Here is a 19,375-nt window from a genome sequence, read left to right as displayed (position 1 = left end):
CGGGATTATTGCCTACTTACCACCAGTGTTCTAGTCGTCTATTGTGTAGCAGCTCAAAACACAAACATTTGTGTTCTCAAAGTTTCTGTGGGTCAGGAATCCAGGAGCAGCTCAGCTGGGTGGTTTGGTTCAGGGTCTGTCACAAAGCTGTGGTTGAGCGTTGGCCGGGGCTGCAGTCATCTCAGGGCTGGACCGGGAAGAATCCTCTTCCGATTTCACTCACATGGCTGCTGGCAGGCCTCAAAGGTGCACTTCCAAGCTAACTCAGGCCCTCTCCATAGGGCTGCTGCATGATATGGCAGCTGGCTTCTCCCACAAAAAGCAATGCAAGAGAGAAGCTCCCACGATGGAAGCCAAGGTCTTTTTAGAACCCAATTCCAGAAATAGTATCTCATCATTTCTGCTTTCAAAATGGAGTCAATAAGTCCAGCCCATATTTAAGGAGAAGGGATTACCCAGGGGTGTCGATGCCCAGAGGTGGGGCTCATGGGATCCATTGTACCACAACCCACAATGATGTCCTTTTGCCATCTTGTTGACAAGTGATCCAATTCCAGAATCCTGTCTTAGGATCTGCTTCCTAGGACTCTTTCTGGTACCATCTGTCTTTGTTTGGGCTCCCCCAGAAGCAGGTCTCGAGACAAAAATTAGACTTTTACTAGTTTGATAACAAGATGAATGGCCACTAATAGAAAAGTAGGGAAGGTGATACAAGGAAGGGAAGGCTGCCAATAAAGAGTGCATATTTTTATTGTGATAAAACATACACGACATAAAATTTTCCACTTTAACCATTTTTAAGCACACAGCTCAGTGGCGTTAAGTAGATTCACATTGTTGTGCAACCGTCACCACCGTCTATGTCCAGAGCTTTTTTACTCTTCCCAAACTCAAACTCCCTACACATGCAACACTAACTCCCTATTCTTCCCTCCTCGCAACCCCTGGCAACCACCATTCTACTCTCCATCTCTGTGATTTTGACAACTCTAGGTACCTCATGTAAGTGGAATCATTCATTAATTATACTTTTTGACTATCTTATTTCATTTAGCATAATGTCTTCAACGTTCAACCATATTGTAGCATGTGTTGGAATATTTTCAGTTTTAAGGCTGAATAATGTTCCATTGTAAGTATACACCACATTTTGTTTATCCGTTCATCTATAAATCAACACTTGGGTTCCTTTCACTTTTTGACTATTGTGAATAATGCAACAATGAATGTGGGTATAAGAGTGCCTATTTAAAGCCAGTTGCCAAAGTGGGCAACTGGAGTTTAATCCCACAGGGATACTCTGCAGATTGAGTATTTTATAGCAACTTCTGTCAGTCATTGGTTGACGCTGCTTGGGAGATGTAAATTTCCTGCCTCTCTGGCCTTCTTAACCAGGAGCTTCCAGAGCAACCATCTGTTGTTCTGGCAAAAGCTCTCAGACATGGGAATAGTAACTCCGTCAGCAGAAGCCAACAGGATACAAGGAAAGTGGTAATGTCCCAGGGATATGGGTGAGCCACTGAGGGCCGCAGCCACAGGAATCTTGCACGTTCATCATAATCACATCCATTAGAGTTAGGTCCAAGGTTTTTCTCGAATCCGTCTTAACACACAGCTTCTCAATTGTTCTTCCTATTTCCCGTCTCTCTCCTTTCCACACTCTCCTCCTCAATGCTGGCAAAATGATGTTTTTCTAAAACGCAGATTTAAACCTGCCAATCCTTTCCTTGAAAACCTGCTGTGATGATGCCTGGTCTACCCTAGAATTAAACTCTTCCTGCTTTTCACTGTCAGGTCCAGTCGTACCTCTCTCCCTACCTTCTCATATATGCCACGACAGACCACACTCTTTCACCACCTTGAACTTTTGCTCTTGCTGTTGTCTAGGTTCTCCATGCTCTTTCTCCATGTGGCAAAAATCCAATGCCTTCATCAAGGCTCAGCTCAAAGGGCACCTGCTCTCTGATGTTTTCTCTAATGTCTCCTAGGCAAGACTAATTTTTTTCTCCTGTTTACTGGTTGGCTGTTCCTCTGCCTCAATGGTTATTATATTGTTTTAATTATTAGCATCTCTCTCTCTCTTCCTAGATGTTGAGCTGTACCAGGCATTTCTGTGTCTCCAAGTCCATGTACGTTTACTCAGTAAATGTGTGGGTTGAATAACTGGTTAGTTAAATGACTGACTATGAAAGCTCATCAAAAGGCAATGAAAAGCTAGTGAACTTCTTTAGAATCCTGTCACTCACTCTAGTGGTTGGTCGTCTGGTGTATGAATGATGTTAGAAGGAAATAAGCAGGAGCAATAAACGTTGTTTTGAAATCGTAGTGTAGACCAGTATCAAATGTTCACTGTGAGAGACACTTCTAGTACTAGGTTACACCATTTAACAGGAAATCAAGGTGTGTTTATAGGATATGAAAACATTTTTAGCAGCTTGTGCCAACAACAATATAAAGCCTTCGTTGTGAAAATGCAGGAGCTTATGGTATCACTCGCCAGTTATCAGAGAACATTAACTATCAGTAGTTCTGTAATCCGGCATCTGGATGCACATCACGTGTTAATAGAAGGCTTCTATAGTGTATAAATACACTTCATCTTACTATTGTTTGTGTGATAGCCCCGAATGTAATTATTCCTGGTTTTATGTAAAAATCTGAAAATGCTTAAGGTTTCTCATTATGGACTATAGTTCTCCTTGGAGGCTGGAGTGTGGGTCTGGGGATGGGGTGAGGCTTCCCGGAGGCCACAGCTGCCCTATGAGAGTGACGGTCTGGAGAAGTGCAGTGCCCGGTAATGGAAGGGAGGATTTTGCTTTGTGGTTGGAACAGGACACTTAAATGTGGGGAAGTGGGGGGCCTAGAGGCAGACCACAGAGTCTATTCACAGAAGTTTACAGGGCCAATGTGAGGAGTCAAATGTGGCCTTGAGGCAGCAACAACAGTGAATGGGAATACAGCAATGTGGACAGTTACCAATACTTGTGTAATATTTTTGATCATGTATCAATGGAAAGGAGAAAACGTCTACATTTGTGATAGGGTTAGAGAGAATTTTGCAATGAGCTGCAATATAAAGAAGCATTCAAGGTAGCTTAAAGAATCGGGCTTTATTGGATCAAAGTGCAGGCACAGTTTACAGCGAAACATTGTTGGGCAAACTCAGACTTCCCAAGACCCAAAGACTTCTCCAAGTTCTTACTGTAGTAAGACTAATTTTGGAGGCAGAACAGGAGGATGCCTCAGCGGCCCTCAGGGAATAGAAGAGCTGAGCAGTGTTGGGCATGGAAGTTGCAGCTTAGACTTGGGAAGATGGAGGAAGAAAGTGTCACTTCCTTGTTAGAAGCAGCATCCCTGACAGAAGCTTCTGAGTCTTCTGTTTTTGTCAAAATGCTCTTTATGATGAGTGGCAGCCCACAAAGATCCAGGGCCCCTCTCTGATTCTAACGCAGGGAACACATTGAAGAGAATACACAACCCGTTTTCTGTTTCTAGTGGGAGGAGAAAAGACCCTGAGGACAACCATGGTTGTGCCAAGAGTTGAGAGTAACTCATCAGGCACCCCGCCCCCAAATCCATTAGTTGGCATTTCAGATAATTATTTCTTCCCTTGCATAGTTACCGGTTCTCTCATTAGGACTTAAAGCGCTCTGGGAGGCTAGGAGTTGAACCCACTGAGGGAGAGCCCCTGCTCCCATTGGTGGCATAGCTTGGAAGAGAATGAATAGGTTTGATAGCGCCTGTCCCCTCTATTTGCAGGAGGCAGACAGCCTGAAGGGAAAGACAGTGTGCCTGCCTATTGCTGCTTCTTCTCAGTTCAGAATCAGAGCCTCACAAGAGCTCCTTAACACCACGTGATAGCCAAGATGGAGAGAGAAGCTGAGGATGGAGCCCACCTTTGTGGCCAACCTTAAATCCTAAAGCTACTGGGTTTAGGTAGAAAAGATGACATTCCATTTCCTGGTCTCCCAAGGTCTGACAAAGTCTGCTGACACGTGAGGTTCCCTGTCTGATCCAGTGGCTTCAGATCTAGGGGAGTCCAAGCTGAGGAGAAGAGTCTTTGACTAGGAAGGGGGCTCCTGTCATGTGGATGGGGGGAGAGGGTTGGGATGAGACCCTCTATGTCTAGGGCATAGGGAAGAAAGTCATATGCCAAGCAGGCTGTGGGAATCCTGGTTCGAGGAGAATTAAGAGGGGCTTGGGTGGAGAGGCAGGGGGCTTGAGGAGAAGGACTGGACGCCGCAAATCACCACTGGATCTTGTGTTTCCCTCGTCCTCTTCTTGGAGGAAAGATTCTATGGGACACATTAGTAAGGGACTACACAATTATCCCCTCCCTCTGTGGAGAGTGGAATAAAAAGCAGTTTTGTTGTTTAATACCCCAACTGCCTCCTAGGGAGTGGATCTTGACAAATAACAATACTCAAGTCTCTGCCCTGCCCCTGCCCTGTTTTTTTTATGCTGAATCCCTAGATGGCTTAGTGATGAAGCCAGGTAATAAGAACTGCTGAGGGCTAAATTGTCCCGGCCAACTGAGGAAGAATTTGAAGTTCCTTTGCTAATCCAGGAGTGATGAGGTGAGCTCCATAGACATATTAGAAGTGAGGGTTTGACGCTGGGTTATGTAAGACGAAATACCAGAAGTTTCCCTGGGGTGAGTTGTATCAAGAATGCAATACTTATGTTCAACCGGAATGTATTGAAGTTGATGTAATGAAGACCCTCCTCTTCCATCAGCTTCAATGTGGATGTTCAGTAAACTCATGACTGGCGAGTTTCGTTTCTTTGGTGTGAAGTGGACGGAGCCTCAGGGGATGGGAGAGACACAGTGTGCAAGGATCCAGGAGCCCAGAGCTGGAGGCAGCCATGAAAATGGGAGTCTCCTCGTTGACTTTGTTTGTTTGAAGGGTCTGCAATTGAGTGATTCAGTCAGCCTGAATCTAGCTGTACAAGGGAGGACGACCCTGGGTGACACTGGGTCAGATAAGAACAATTTCGATGAAGTGGTGAGGGCAGAAGCCGGATATGAGCTGCCCGCTCCTGAATGAGTCAGAGGCAAGAAAAGAGAAACAGCGTCGTGTGGGTAATTCTTCTAAGTCACGAAAATAATACAGAATGCAATTTAGCTGGTGAAATCTTGCATACATTACACTGCAGATCTTGCATACGTTACATTGTACTTAAAGGAACAGGACACAGTGTATGCTAAAAGAAAGAAAGGAAAAAACAGTTGAAATGTTTCCAAAGCAACATTTCTGTTTCAGATTTCACATTTTCACTTTGTAGACCAGTAAGTAAGTTCGATTCCCTTCCCTTCAGGTTAGGTGAAAAGTGGGTGGATCAAATCAGTTGGGAGACTTTCAAAATGACGTGGAGCTCCAAGGGCAAGGAATATGTATGCAGGCTTACACCCTTGTGGGAAACGCCAATGCCCAGTTATGGCTGGTGTCTGGTTTGTGGGCCAGTATAGGTGTCAGAATTTAGAATTCTAGAGATAATTTCCCCTTCGAAACAGAACAACAACAAAGACTACAATGGGTTCTTTACAGACTATGGACTTAAATGTGGGCTAAAATTAAATGAGCTAACTTCATTAGTTAAGGTGTCCTGTAAAAAAAAAGCCAAATTGGAAGTAAAATGCTAGTGGTAAGGGTAGGTGAGCACTTAGTGTTTTCGGGATTACATGTTTTATAAACTTGGAATAAAACAAAATACAGAGGGGAAGGAGAGGCTTTGCAAATTCTTGAACCCTCTTTCAATTGTCTGTATGTGGCTTGCAGCTATGACTTTCCTTCCACTGCCTCCTCCCCTGACCACACACCCTTTCTCTTAGCCCCAAACACTCAGGCATGAAAATTATGTGCGTAACTTGCCATTTTCCAGTTTTCATTAATTCAACTGCTTCATTGATTTTATCAAGATTCAGAGTATGGGTAATTAGTGGATCTAGATTAAACTTCTTTGCCATGTAATCAGAAACCAGTTTAGAGACGTTCTCTCTGCTTTTCCAGCCTGGAAATACACAAATTAACAACAGATTTCACCCACAGGAGTCACTATAGAGGAAGGGCCATACAAGGTAACTACGGGCGGTGTTGGCTTCAGCTGAGAAAATCTAAGGATTCCCATTAACTTGTCTCACTCATCAGGAGGATGCCTGTCCCAACCATATACCCTGTGTAGAAGGCTGTTATCCTGAAGGAGGCCTTTGGTAGTATGGAGGAGAATTTAATTAAAGCAAGTGGAACATGAACCTTGTATTAGATGTTCTTGGTGTCAGGCTGCACCACCTGGGGGGCTATACATCCATGTCTAATGTGTAAAAATGGCCGAGGTCTTGGGAACCATTAAAGGAATCAATACAAAGGTTAGAAATAGAACGCTTCCTTTGTGTGTGTGTGTGTTTGTGTGTGTGTGTGTGTGTTTATCTTCAGCTTGATGAGCCAAATATCTTAAGAGAAGAGAAGAACTTTTACCATGGCAGTGATTTCAGTGTCAGCTCTTGGAAAAAGAATGTGTACAAAGCAAGATAAGAAAAAAATGTGCCTGCTGGAAGTGAGAATTGCACAGGGAAAGATGGCATCAGCTAAGGTAACATAAGCTTAGCCCTGTATTTTCCCTATTCTCATGATTTTCAAGAAATTCTATCCTTATATTTAGCACTGTGCTGAGCAACATGTCCAGAGAGTTACCATGCAGAATTTGGTGGCCTGTTTATTTCTGGGAAGGGTGAGTGTGGTGCAATTGTACAAGGTGGCTACAGTGTCCTAAGCATCTTGTTCTGCCACAGAATCTTGGCAGTTCCTTGCTTTTCTTGGTTCCAGCCTGGGCCAGGTTCTCCAGCCTTCCCACTTATTCTCAAAACTACCGAAAACTCTTCCAATCAATTTATTTTCTATTTATATTGGTTTCTGCTGTATGAAATCAAGAATTCTAACTAGTATTCTATGTCATGACACTATGGGCTAGTGTATTTTTCTACTTGTTTTTGTCTTTTTTTAAAAAAATTGGGATATAATCAACATGACATTGTATTAGTTTTAGGTGCACAACATAATGATTTGACATACAGTCATGCGCTGCATAATGACATTTTGGTCAACGATGGACCGTATATACAACAGTGGTCGCATAAGATGAGTACCATATAGGCTAGGTGTGTAGTAGGCTATACCATCTAGGTTTGTGTAAGTACACTCTACGATGTTCACACAATGAGGAAATTGCATAACACGCATTTCTCAGAACGTATCCTCATCATTAAGCGGCACATGATTGTACGTGTAAATGGTGAAATGATTACTACTAAACTACTGCTAAGGTAAGTTCAGCTAACGTCTATCACCACAAATTTCTTTTTCTTGTGATGGCAACTTTTAAGATCTGTCTTAGCTTTTACCTTTTGATGGGTGATCTGCTAAAGCATTTTCATGTCTGCGTAAGGAAAATTTTCACTTGTTTTTGTTTCTTCTTTCAACCAAACAAAGGGTCCAGGACCACAGACTAGGCTGAGCAGCGTTTCTTAACAGGAGAACTATATGGCATTTTGGGTGGGGAAAATTCTTCATTGTGTACAGTGTAGGAGGTTTAGCAAGCTGTCCAACAACCACTCAATGCTCCTTCATTGAAAACTACTAAACTAGAGGATTATACTATCTATGGAAGGAATTAATTTACGTTAATGTTCACTATATGAATATTTAAGTGGCCAGTGAAATAGTTTCTTTATTAGGATTATTTAAAATATTGGTGCTCCTATCATACAAGAGTTAGCTGAGTATGGGTATTTGGAATCAACAGTTATCCTACATAAATACAACAAAGGGAAATAGCAATGGGTATGTCCAATTACCCCAAATGGAGGAACTGAAAATTACAGTTTAAACTGGACTATTACTTTTTTTTAAAGGTTTTATTTTCTTTTTCCTTTTACTCCCCAAATCACCCCCAGTGCATAGCTGTATATTCTTCGTTGTGGGTCCTTCTAGTTGTGGCATGGGGACGCTGCCTCAGCGTGGTTTGATGAGCAGTGCCATGTCCGTGCCCAGGATTCGAACCAATGAAACACTGGGCCGGCTGCAGTGGAGCGCGTGAACTGAACCACCTGGCCACGGGACCACCCCCTGGACTATTACTTTTTTTATGCTGGCCCTGCCATTTATCTACTCTTCATAAATGAATTGGGTAAGACTCCTAATATCTGTAGCAATACACCGCCATAGCTAATTTGGAGACCACAGATAGCTCAGTAGTCCAAATGATGCAGATAGCTCCTAATTCTGACATCTTTTGCCCAAGAATTCAGATTGCTCAAAATTGCTAGATAAACACGTTTAGTTTTAAATTTCAGATTACTTGTTTATGAGCCAAGAATCCTAAGCAGATATATTTAATTTTGTTTGTTTTCTACGTTCTCAATGAAAGATTCTTCTAAAGTCTATAAAAAATACGAGCTCTAAGACAGATTTAAAAAATGGAAAATCAAAGGATTCTATTAAAAAAATTGTTTTCCTCTAGAAAAAAATAATTCTCATTTGCTTTTTGTCAATAGTATTTCTTTTCAATCATGAATCCATTATGTCTAATGTTTTGAGCTGGTGTAATGACCACTCAATTGGTTCAGAAAAGATTTACGTTAGGTGATCAATGACTACTAGTGGGTCAGTATATCCTCCAAAGAATCCCAGTTGGCAGGTACATAACTCAACTGGAGTATAGTTATTGATCACAATATTGCCTTTTCTTTTCAAGTTAGAATTTGCATTAAACTTTGGACACTGGTTTCTTCACCCATCAATTTTTAAAAATCTCTTCTCTCCTTTTGCAAGAGAAAAAGCTTACCAAGAAGCAACTGTGTACATCCAATACCCATCTCCTTCCCTTTGATATTTCCGTGTTGAAACAAGAAGTGTAATCTAAAGCTCTTGTTTATATTCCTTCTCAAGCATTTATGACACATTTCTCTATCTCTCACCTCCAAAACCCCATGGATTTTCACTCTTCCCTATTTCATCCATACCTCCAAAAACAGACCCCTTCAAAGAACGTCCTGAGAAGAACAACCAGCCACTGATGTTGAGCTGGGTACCAGCAGCCAGGAGCCCAACAATCACGCAGACCCCATGGCTCTCGTGGCAGGAGGCGAGGGCAGCGGCCTGTCGTAAAGCAAGACAAGTCAATGCAGGAGTTAAAGTAGGTACTGGAGAGATGGACCTAAATCTGAACCTCAGCTTGACTGCTGAATGGTCTGTGGCCTTTTCTGATTCTCCCTGTTCTCATTTGAAAGAACGTTTATTTTATAAGGATGAACTAAAGCATAAAGAAAACATTGTGTGCTACCCAGTAGAGTATCCCTCACTTTAGGACTTCATAAATAGAAATTAAAAAGTGAAAATGCTAAAGGCACCCATGGTAGTAACAACAATAATAATAATAACCATAATAAATTTTATAAGAACCATTGCTGACACTGGTGGTTGGTTAGAGCTGACATTTTCTTTTAGACATTGAAGAGTACAGTTGGATATTTGCACAGTGTAACGTATTAGCAAATTGATAAGCAGCTATGTTCCCATTGGTTATCTTCAAAGGCTGTTTCTCAGAGCAAGACTATCTGTGGGACAGACTGCGAGAAAGGTTTGCTACAGCTTTTTACAGACAAGGGAATTTATGTGTAGTGAGGAGTGAAAACACTTTGTAAACTGAGGAAAGGACCCAGATTGGAAGAGACAGTTCTTGAGCTTCCATCCAGCTGCCTAGAAATGGAGCCATGCAACTGAATGATATGCTATTTCTACAAATCCCCAAAGAGAGCAAGTGAATTTCAGATTGTGAAATAACTTCCTCTCCATTTATATTCTCTCTTATAAACCATGTTCACCCAGAAAAACACCATGTCTTTTTCTTCATTTTTGAAGTGAACCCATTTAGTGAAGATTTGTAAATATTTTGCTTGAAAGCTTATCGCAGATCCAACATGAAAGACTTTGCTGAATGTGCAAAGCTCACTGCTCGTAGGGTCATTAAACCAATATTGTCCTATTTTTGCTTGCATGCTCTGGCTTAAATTCTAGTTACCAGGTAGCTGCGTGTTACGACATAATTTGGGGAGAACCCTTGCCAAAGCCTTTGCGTCCTGCCTGTTGGAGGTTGTCTGCTTATTTGAAGGATCGGTCTGATGGAAGAGAAGGAGAAGGAAACTCAGTGAGGGGGTTCATTGTTTGGGATGGTGACTAGACTTGTAGGAGTGGACAGAGGGGACCAGCTGGGATGTCATGGAACACAAGGAAAATTAAAGAGAAGACTGTGGAGGGAATTTCAGAATTTTCCTTCAATTAATATCTTAAATGATGACTGGTAGGAATATAGGTAATTTTCACTCCAGAGGATCACATACCACAGTTGCTGGATTTCCAATGGCCTCAAAGCAAAATTCCACACCAGCACCTGTCATATCAAATAAAACTTCCTGGATGGGTTTCTCGAAGTCCTGAGGGTTGATGCAGTCAGTGGCACCCACTTCCTTTGCTTTCTCAAATTTGTCTTTGTTGATGTCCACCCCAATGATCCTGGCTGCTCCTGCTGCTTTACAGCCCATGATAACAGACAGGCCTACTCCTCCAAGGCCAAACACAGCACAGCTGGAGCCTGGGGTCACCTGAGCACACAAAGGCAGAAAACAAAAGGAAAGAGGACATGTACATTTACTCAGTTGGAAAGACCAAGTCTGTATATACTTTTCATGAGACAGAAGCAAAGGACATTTTCAAAGAAAACACAATTTAACTAGAGAGTTTTAGATTCTCAAGATATTTCTCAGTATGGGTTACTTTTTGCCAGATAAGCACAAACTGCCTGCAAATAGAGGGTTTCAAGTCCCAGGAACCAGCGTGAGGAGAAGAAGTTTAATGAAATTTCATTGAATCTTAAGACTTATTTGACAGAGTATTTGATTCCAGACATTTTTGAATTTTTTTACACCATCCCCATCTTCCTGCAACCCTTCCTTTCTCTTTCCTTTTGGGCATCTGTAAACTTTGCATTACTTACAATGTCAATGCCTTATGAAGGCAAAGTCTTATTTTTTATTGGGTCCAAAATGAGGCTAATTTAAGTTGAACCACTTCCATCCTATCTGTGTAGTATTGAGACTAATGGATGTTGGGAAAAACAAAGAGCCAGAATTCAACAGCCACTTAAAGAAGGGAGCTGGGAAAGTTTGTGTGATGTTCCAGAAATAGCCTGTTAACAGGAACCCAAGCTATTGGTGTGAGATTGCCTGACCATTCTGTCTAATATAGCAACACCCCCTCCATCACTTGCTCTCTTTGTTCTTCTTTTCTTTTTACGAGCACTCATCAGCACATGCTAGATTATAAAACAGAACAGAAGCTCCATGCGTTTTACTAGCTGCTGAATCCCAGCACCTGGATCAGTGAACGGCTCCATAAATGTTTGTTGCATAAACCAAAGAATGGACTGGAATGTGGAAGGACACATAGTCATTTTGCGACTGTGTTATGTTTAACTCCCAGGAATTCCTGAGGTCTCCACTTGTGAATGGCATCCAGACTTAATTTGCCACTTACTACTGATCAAGAGGGCATGGGAAAGATGTTGAAGGGGGCGTGGGATCACTAGGCAGATAGTAAAGAACTCAAGGATGTTTAGAGGCAGGTTTGTGATTCTTTCTGAGGTTGTGTGATGAGACATGGGCCAGATGCATGAGGCCTTTCAACTCCATATGCCAAGAATTCCGTTCATCGTGGGTACAAACACTCCTCACCTTGGCTGTAGTGATTGCAGCACCATAGCCCGTGGAAAAACCACAGCTAATGAGGCAGACCTTCTCCAGAGGTGCGACTGCATCAATCTTGGTAACCGAGATTTCTTTTATCACTGTGTATTCGGAAAAGGTGCTTGTATTCCCAAAGTGATATACTGGTTTTCCTTTGCAGGTAAACCTGCTGGTACCATCAGACATCAGGCCGGTTTTTGATTGTCTTTTATAGACAAGAAAACAAACAAAAATTTTTATTTTGAATTAGAAACCACTTCCAAGGAAATTGAATTGATTTTTCACAAAAGAAAATACTAGTAAAGACTTACTTGAATTGTACACAAAAATTGCCCCCAGGATTAAGGCAAGAGGCACATTCTCCACACTGTGGTAGAAAGAGTGTGATAACTTTATCCCCTAAGAGAGAAAGATCATTGATTAAGACCTTATTTTTTAAAGCAAAGAGATAGCTGTCTCTCAGGACTTCAACAACAAGGCACCCAAGAAAATATGCTAAGTGGAATTATTTCCACATTTAACTGTGCTTGATACTATGGGGAATACCAAATACTTGCAAAAAGAGGGGCTATCTTCAGCATATGGGTCTAGCCCTGGCTAAGCGACTGAATCCCAAGAGCTGGCACCAGGTTTGCCTCCTTTGTAAGTTCCACTTAAAGCACTAAACAGTTTTGTCAGGTAGCCATTGAGCCAAGTCTTGTCTTACATTTTCTCCACTAACTTCTGCTGTCAGGGATCAGATTTAAAATAGTTCCGCTACCACGCACTCATAGAATAAGCTTCTGGATCAGGGAGAAAGGCTGGTGTGTACCCTGCCCTCTGTATTTCACCTCAGTCCCTTGTCCTTGGCCATGGAGACCAAAAGTAGGAGATTTCTCTAGTAATGTTCACAGTATAAGGAGAAGATTAGAACAACTTGCCAGGGCTGGACTGACTGACTGCCCCATTGTCTAGCACTGTAAACCAGAGCAACTCATTTCATATTTTTAGTTAAAAATCTTTGTAGGATTTAGGCTTTTCTGTTGTATTTAATTTTAGTTTTTAAAAAGTAATCCATATATATGGTAAAATTTAAATTGCATAAAAATGAAAATTGACTGCCTTGTCTCCAGTCCCCCTTTCCCCACTGCAGCAACAATTACTGTGATCAGTATCTGTGGTATCTTTCAGAGATAAACGCCTTTACAAACACAAAGGCTAGCCTACTGTTGACCGCATCGTAGGCCTTGCTTTTTTACTTAACAATGTATCTTGGAGATTTCTCATTTCAGTATGGAAAGCACTCTATCGTTTTGCTTACTAGTTACATAGTGTTGTGCTGTATAGATATATCATAATTTATTTAACAAGTCCCCCAGCCACTGAGAGGTATTTAGGTCGTTTCCTGTTTTTCTTTTTTTTTACTTTTTTCCCCCGACATGGAAAACAACAATGCAGTGAATAGTTTGTGCCCACATGGGCTGTGGTTGGCACAATTTTTAAATAGCCCCCCAGAGGTGTCCTGTCCTCAGAAACTGAACATGTTGAGTTATCACGCCTGTGAATATGTCGCATGGAAAGAGGGACTTTGCAGCTGTAATTAAGGTTACTAATCAATTGACATTAAAATAGGGAGGTCATCCTGGATTATTTAGATAGACCTAAGGTAATCACAGAGCCCTTGAAAGGAGGCAAGAGGAAAGCAGAAGAGGAAGACAGGGTGAGTCAAAGCACAAGAAAGACTTGATGTGTCATTGCTGCTTTGAGGCTGGAAGGGGGCGAGGGGGCCACACAAGAAACAACGTGAGCAGCTTCAAGGAGCTGCAGGCAGCCCCAGCTGACAGCCGGTTCCCTGAGGTTGAGGACCTCAGTCCTACAGCCTCAAGGAATTGGATTCTGGCAACAACTTGAATGAGCTTACAAGTGGAGCATTCTCCAGAGTCTCCAGATAAGAACCAGCTGGCCGGGTCCTTGATTTTGACCCTGCAAAACCCTAAGCTGAGAACCCAGCAAACCCACCCCGACGTCTGACCTATAGAAACTGCGAGAGAATACATTCGTTTTGTTTTAAGCTGCTAAATTTGTGGTGAGTTTTTACACCAACAATAGAAAGCTAGTACATGGGTATATATGTATGAAATAACTGTCTAGAATTGAAAGTATTGGGTCTGAAATATATTCATTTAAATGACGTTACCTATTGCCTCACTTAGAGTTGTGCAAATTTACTTTCCAAATAGTAAGGTCTGAGGGGGTTGTTTGCCTCCACTCTTGTCAACCTTATGTACTATTGAACTTTTAAATCTTTGGTAATGTTAGGTAAAAAAGTGTTTTTAAAATTGTGTTTTAAAACTTTATTTAATGTGTTTGAGGTCGCGCATCTTTTCATATGCTTAAAAACATTGGTATGCGTGTTTATATCTATCTATCTATATATATGTATTTTTTTTCTCTCCGAACTAGATATGTATTTATTTTGCTGATTTCTACTGGGTTATTTTTTAAAATTGCTTTTGAAGGATTCTTTATGTATTAGGGAAATCTGTCCATTGTCATATTGGTTTGTTGATTTTTGGGAGGCATCTTTGGTACAGAGAATTTTAAGAAATTTTTATGTTGTCAAATTTATCTCTATATTATTATGTGTCTTCTGGCTTTTTGGTGTTCATTAAAACTTCCTGCCCTTCTCTGAGGTAATACAATGTTCTCTCATGGTATCTTACGACACTTCTCTGGTTTCCCTTCACTTGGATTCACACAGTATTTTTTGGGGATAAAGAAAGCAACAGCAACTCAGCTTATTCTTTTCCCCCGATGACTATCCCATTGTTTCACCATCATTTGTTGAATAATCCGTGTTTCCCCCCTCACATTGGAAAGACAAACCGAATCCTGCACTAAATTCCTGTTCGTGTTCGATCCAGTCCTGGCATTCTCCCCTATTTGGTTCCACTAATAGGTTCGACTCTTTATCAGATGCTTCATTTAAATAATTGTTCCACAGTTTCTATTTGTAAATTTTTCTCTCATTTGCACTTTCAGTTCTGTTGCAGTGCATTCTGTTTCTTGTTCTTATTACTATTAAAATTTAAACGCAAAGAATACAATATATTTAGTGTTTTTGTGTAACTCGTAAGTATCCCTCCTTTTCTAAGAAATGGGCAACGTTTCACCTTTTATTTCACTTGATCTTAAGTTATTTAAAGGATACTTTTTATTTTCCTGATGTGGGTTCCAAGTTGCTGCTGTCTCCTAACTCCAGGTGCCCGTTCATACCTGTTTTCACCGTGCTCACTCCTTGTCCCACACTCTCGACTATTCCAGCCCCTTCATGGCCCAAAATGATGGGATAGTTGTTGTGAGAGTTTGGATTCGCCAACATTTTCATCTCTGTACCACAGAGCCCCGTGGCCACGATCTGTATGGGAGGAAAGAGTAATACAGCTCTTTCTGCCTCAGATAAAGGTGTTTTAGAGTTGTTAATGCTTTAGAACTTTTTGCTAGTTTGGTATGATGCGTTAACATTAATGCATTTATTTCTTAGTTTTAATTCTAGATGAGGATCCATAGTAATTTATTTCAAGCAATGTAATGATTCTCATTATCTAATTTCAGAATCGAAATGATGATGTTAAAACTTAGTGGGGACGGCAGATGGGTTCAGAAGAGAGTTGTAAAACCACAGTGTGACATCAAATGTCTCACTTTGTCCTTCATTGGAGCTTGTGGATGGGAGTGTGGGGGAGAAAGACCAATGATAGAAATGGAGGGATTAGAACACAGGAAGGGAAGGGATAATGTTTCCTATGACAATTGAGGCCTTAGTTTATTTCACATGAAGCCTTTAGAGTTGTGCTATTGGTACAATCATAATCCCACTTTTTTTGTCAATCAGACAGACAATTTAAATGGAGGCAATCTAGAGCAGTGGTCAAAAGTTTAAGGCTGAAATCCTGGCTCTGGCTTTTCTTAGCTGTGTGACCCGGGCCCAAATCCTCCTGCGTGAGGCTCAGTTTCTTCATTTCTAAAATGGGTATGAAGTTGGCACACACACACATAACTAACTCGAGGATTGAAACCTATTGAAATTTGCTCACATAAAAGGGACATTATTGGAAGAATACCATACAATTGCTAGCTACCTGACTGTGGGAAGTGCAGTCAGACCTCACGGATCTAGGAATCCATCAAGTGGCCTTTGGCTTCCTCTCCCTACTTTGATTCGACATGTGCATAGCTATTATTTTCTGCAGACAGGCTTTCTCTTACTCATCATGGTCACATGATCACCTGACAGTTAAAAATGGCTACCAGGCCTGAGTCCATCCCGTCTCTCCAGTGGCCACAATCCCTGCCTTGCTCTGTCTCTGTATTTTGTTCAAATTCACGAGTGAGAGATTCAGGTCTGTAGCTTGTCAGGTAATGGTTGGATGTCTTGGAGTCAGTGTCCAAATCTGATGTGTGAGTTGTGACCCTGTGGGTGGAGAGTGGATGAGGCTAGCCAGATGGCCCACTGTACACTCCTCAGGGGATGTAGGCCAGGGAAGGCTCTCTGAGAAGAGGGCATGGGTTGTGCAGGTAAGGTAACCTAGAAATGACTGTCCATTGGTAAGCCATTAATAAAGAGTACTTATCCATCATTATTAAAATTAAATAATAACAGTTAAGTCACCCTGAACTAGGAGTCAGGTGAACTATGTTCTGGTCTGGAGGTCCCCTGATAGAATCACCTGGAGGAGATTTAAAAACCTTAGGACCAGCCTGCACCCCAGACCAATTAAATCACAAATTCAGATTGTCTGGGGGTGGCACCCAGTTATCAGCATTTCCAAAGCTCCCAGATGATTCCAAATGTGTAACCAAGGGTGAGAAAAACTGTTGCAGTCTGTGTTCTTACTGTACTTAGCTGTGTGAACAGTCACTACGCCCCAGTGGATTTCAATCTTCTCATCTGTAAAATCAGTTTCCCCTGGGTCCCTTCCAGCTCTAACCTGAATTTCCAGGATTCAGACTTGATTTATCCGTAATCACATTTTTCGTACAACATATTTCAAGATAACTTAAATATTATAAAGAATGTTATTAAGGAATTTAAAGGTACAGATTAGAATATAGTTCGTGGGTAGAAACTTCTTTTATTTCGTAATTAGTACTATAGCTGCAAATAAGTATCCTTTGGGGGTATTCAGCCTATTCCAAACCTGTTTAACCTGTTCTTTGGCTGTATTTAAAGACTGATGGAAATGTTTAACGAAGAGGAAATAGAAGAGAATGTAGTTTTCTTTCAGAATTGAACATTGTGAAAAGAATGTATAACAAAGTGAACAGCTCTGATTTTTGGTGTGGACATGATGTGGAATTTTCTTTTTACCTTTATGCGAACTTCCTTTGCCTTTGGTGGGGCCACTTCTATTTCCTCAATGGCAAGTGGTGCACCAGGCTTCCAGTGTATAGCTGCTCTGCACCTGATAACCTGGCAAATAGAATATGGGGTCAAAAGGGGAAACTCCTTAGGCTTGGGAGATGGAAGACACCTGTGTTAATGATTTTTAGGGGGCTTCCTCACTCAAACCAAAACAAAGAAAAAAATCATTGGTTTAATATGTGCCGTATGTAGCCTCTCAAACCTCAATCCAACTCTTTTGTACTCTCAGTCTCTGTATTCAAATTAGATTTGCAATACTAATTACGTGCACATACTGTGACACAACCAAGAGGATAGATGTCCTACTTTTGCTCTTACCATGAATGATGTTGTGTAGTGGCTGTTTCAGGGAAGGGATGGCATTGCAGTGTGGGAGTTATTTATGATCCTGGGTATGGGACACAGTCAGCTTTGGGGTGGAGGGGTATGGAGCAGGGAATGAAGACCATCTGGTTGTGGCAATTCCTCAAATGGTGGTGGTCATTTTCAGATTGAGGTTGGAGAGGTTGTTGGTGGCAGGGTAGTTCTTAGGGCTTCTGATTTCAGCCCACCACTGTCCTCCCTATAAATTCTCTTTCCATGTGGTCTCATCTATTTTTATAGATTCAACCACTACCTTTATGAAAATGACGTTCACAGTCTGCATCTGTGAACAGACTTGTCCCTAAGCTTTAGATGTATTTATTCATCTGCTGTTTGAATGCGCTACAGGTACCTCAAAGACAACATGTTAAAACATGAACACATCACTCTTTCTTTCTCCTGTCTTCCCCACCCCCACACCAGCGGTGGACACAATCTACTCCTCCCACTGCGTTCTCTATTTCAGTGAGTGGCCATGTAACCTATTCACTCACCCAAGAAAGAAACCCTGGAAGTAGACTTAAGTTCTCGCTCTCCTTCAACCTCTATGATCTAAAATTTTTTGGAATCTGTCCCCTCTTCTCCATTCTTCATACTACTGTATGGTCCAGGTCCTCATGCCTTTCACCTGGCTTGAGTTCATCACCTTGAAATCCATCCTCTATCTCATTGCCATCTGAACTATAATCCTGATCATGCTAATCCCCTACCTAAAAATGATATTGCTACCAATTGTTAATGAGGATCTGTTGATATGGTCTACAAGGCTTTCCATGATCTTCTCCCTGTCAGCCTCTCCAGCCTTATTTCTGGTCACTTCCTGCCTCAGACTTTACCCTCCAGGCACAAAAAATATTCCGGAGATTCTCATATAGGATATTTTTCTTGCTTCTATGTTTCTCCTCATCTTGTTTCTTCCCCCTGTACAACCGTCTCCTCTTTTACTTGGTGAATTCTTAGCGCTACAAGTTTCCTCTTAGGTGTCGTCTTCTCTGGGAAGCCAAGCCAGGTTAGGAGTACTTCTCCTCTCTCTCTTTTACTACCCTTGCACATTCTTTTATAACTGTGCTTTTATAATTACTGTGTCTCTTTGTGAGATCCTTGGAGGAGGCGACATGTCTCTGACTCTGGAAAATTGGATAGAGGGCTTGATATATTGCTTATTGAAGGACTGAGAAAACTGAGGAAAGGCAAAGTGCGTACAGGGAAAGAAGGAGAGGTACTAAGCCCGAGAGCCTCTCACCTGGAGGGGTGCTGTACAGAGACTAGGTGGGCGACGAGCTGTTGGTAAATAAGCAAGCACACAAACTGACACGACAAAGATGTGACATAAAGGAGAAGACTGCACTTACTTTCCCTGTAGTATTCATGCTGACTTTCTTAGTGTTCTTGACACAGAGGAATATATTGAAAAAGGGAGACTCTCGTTACAACTTTCACTGTGGAAAGTCCAAGAGTACACAGGTCACTGATCAGGAGAGTCTGAGTCCTGAGCTTTTTGTTTAATCAGGTAATTATTATCCCTGTTGCCTAGAAACTCAGATTGTCCTGTTTCTTGAGGGAGGTTCCAAAGTATAATCTGAAATAGATGTAACTGAGTGAAAGGGCACAAAATGTGACATTGTGCAAAGGTTTTATTCCTTCTTCTCTCAATCATGAAGTTCTCCTCTTAGCACCCACTCTATTGAGGTTTAAATTTGGTCTTTTTTTTTTGCTGAGGAAGATTAGCCCTGAGGTAACATTCATGCCAATCTTCCTCCTCTCTATATGTGGGACGCTGCCACAGCATGGCTTGACGGATGGTGTGTAGG

At 41.6% G+C, this 19,375-nt stretch overlaps 1 protein-coding gene across 2 annotated transcripts; it reads right to left on the bottom strand.

Moving 5' to 3' along the window:
- Nucleotides 1-3,091: 3,091 nt before the first annotated feature.
- Nucleotides 3,092-19,072, bottom strand: LOC111772843 (alcohol dehydrogenase 6-like). Of its 2 annotated transcripts, XM_023637667.2 has the most exons (9): nucleotides 18,917-19,072; nucleotides 17,148-17,249; nucleotides 15,053-15,194; nucleotides 12,109-12,196; nucleotides 11,786-12,002; nucleotides 10,397-10,657; nucleotides 9,020-9,155; nucleotides 5,874-6,012; nucleotides 3,092-5,205 (listed from the first exon to the last, which is right to left on the bottom strand). In XM_023637667.2, exons 1-9 carry the CDS (start codon nucleotides 18,932-18,934, stop codon nucleotides 5,181-5,183), a joined length of 1,128 nt encoding a protein of 375 aa, XP_023493435.1. In that variant the 5' UTR covers nucleotides 18,935-19,072; the 3' UTR covers nucleotides 3,092-5,180. The 2 variants fall into 2 exon arrangements, with proteins under 2 accessions (XP_023493435.1, XP_023493436.1); XM_023637668.2 differs by lacking the exon at nucleotides 5,874-6,012 and having other exon boundaries at nucleotides 18,917-19,055.
- Nucleotides 19,073-19,375: the final 303 nt, after the last annotated feature.

Source organism: Equus caballus, chromosome 3 (genome assembly GCF_041296265.1).
Source record: "Equus caballus isolate H_3958 breed thoroughbred chromosome 3, TB-T2T, whole genome shotgun sequence".
NCBI classification, from domain to species: domain Eukaryota; kingdom Metazoa; phylum Chordata; class Mammalia; order Perissodactyla; family Equidae; genus Equus; species Equus caballus.
The sequence above is the reverse complement of the archived record's forward strand: the minus strand, read 5'-3'. Positions and strand labels throughout refer to the sequence as shown.

What these genes read in the sequence shown, in the direction of transcription:
- LOC111772843 (XM_023637667.2), bottom strand. An exon ending in CAAAGGAAGTTCGCATAAAG is followed by an intron (nt 15,195 to 17,147) that starts GTAAAAAGAAAA and finishes CCTCCCATACAG; the next exon opens with ATCGTGGCCACGGGGCTCTG. An exon ending in AGTGAGCACGGTGAAAACAG is followed by an intron (nt 12,197 to 15,052) that starts GTATGAACGGGC and finishes TTTCTCTCTTAG; the next exon opens with GGGATAAAGTTATCACACTC.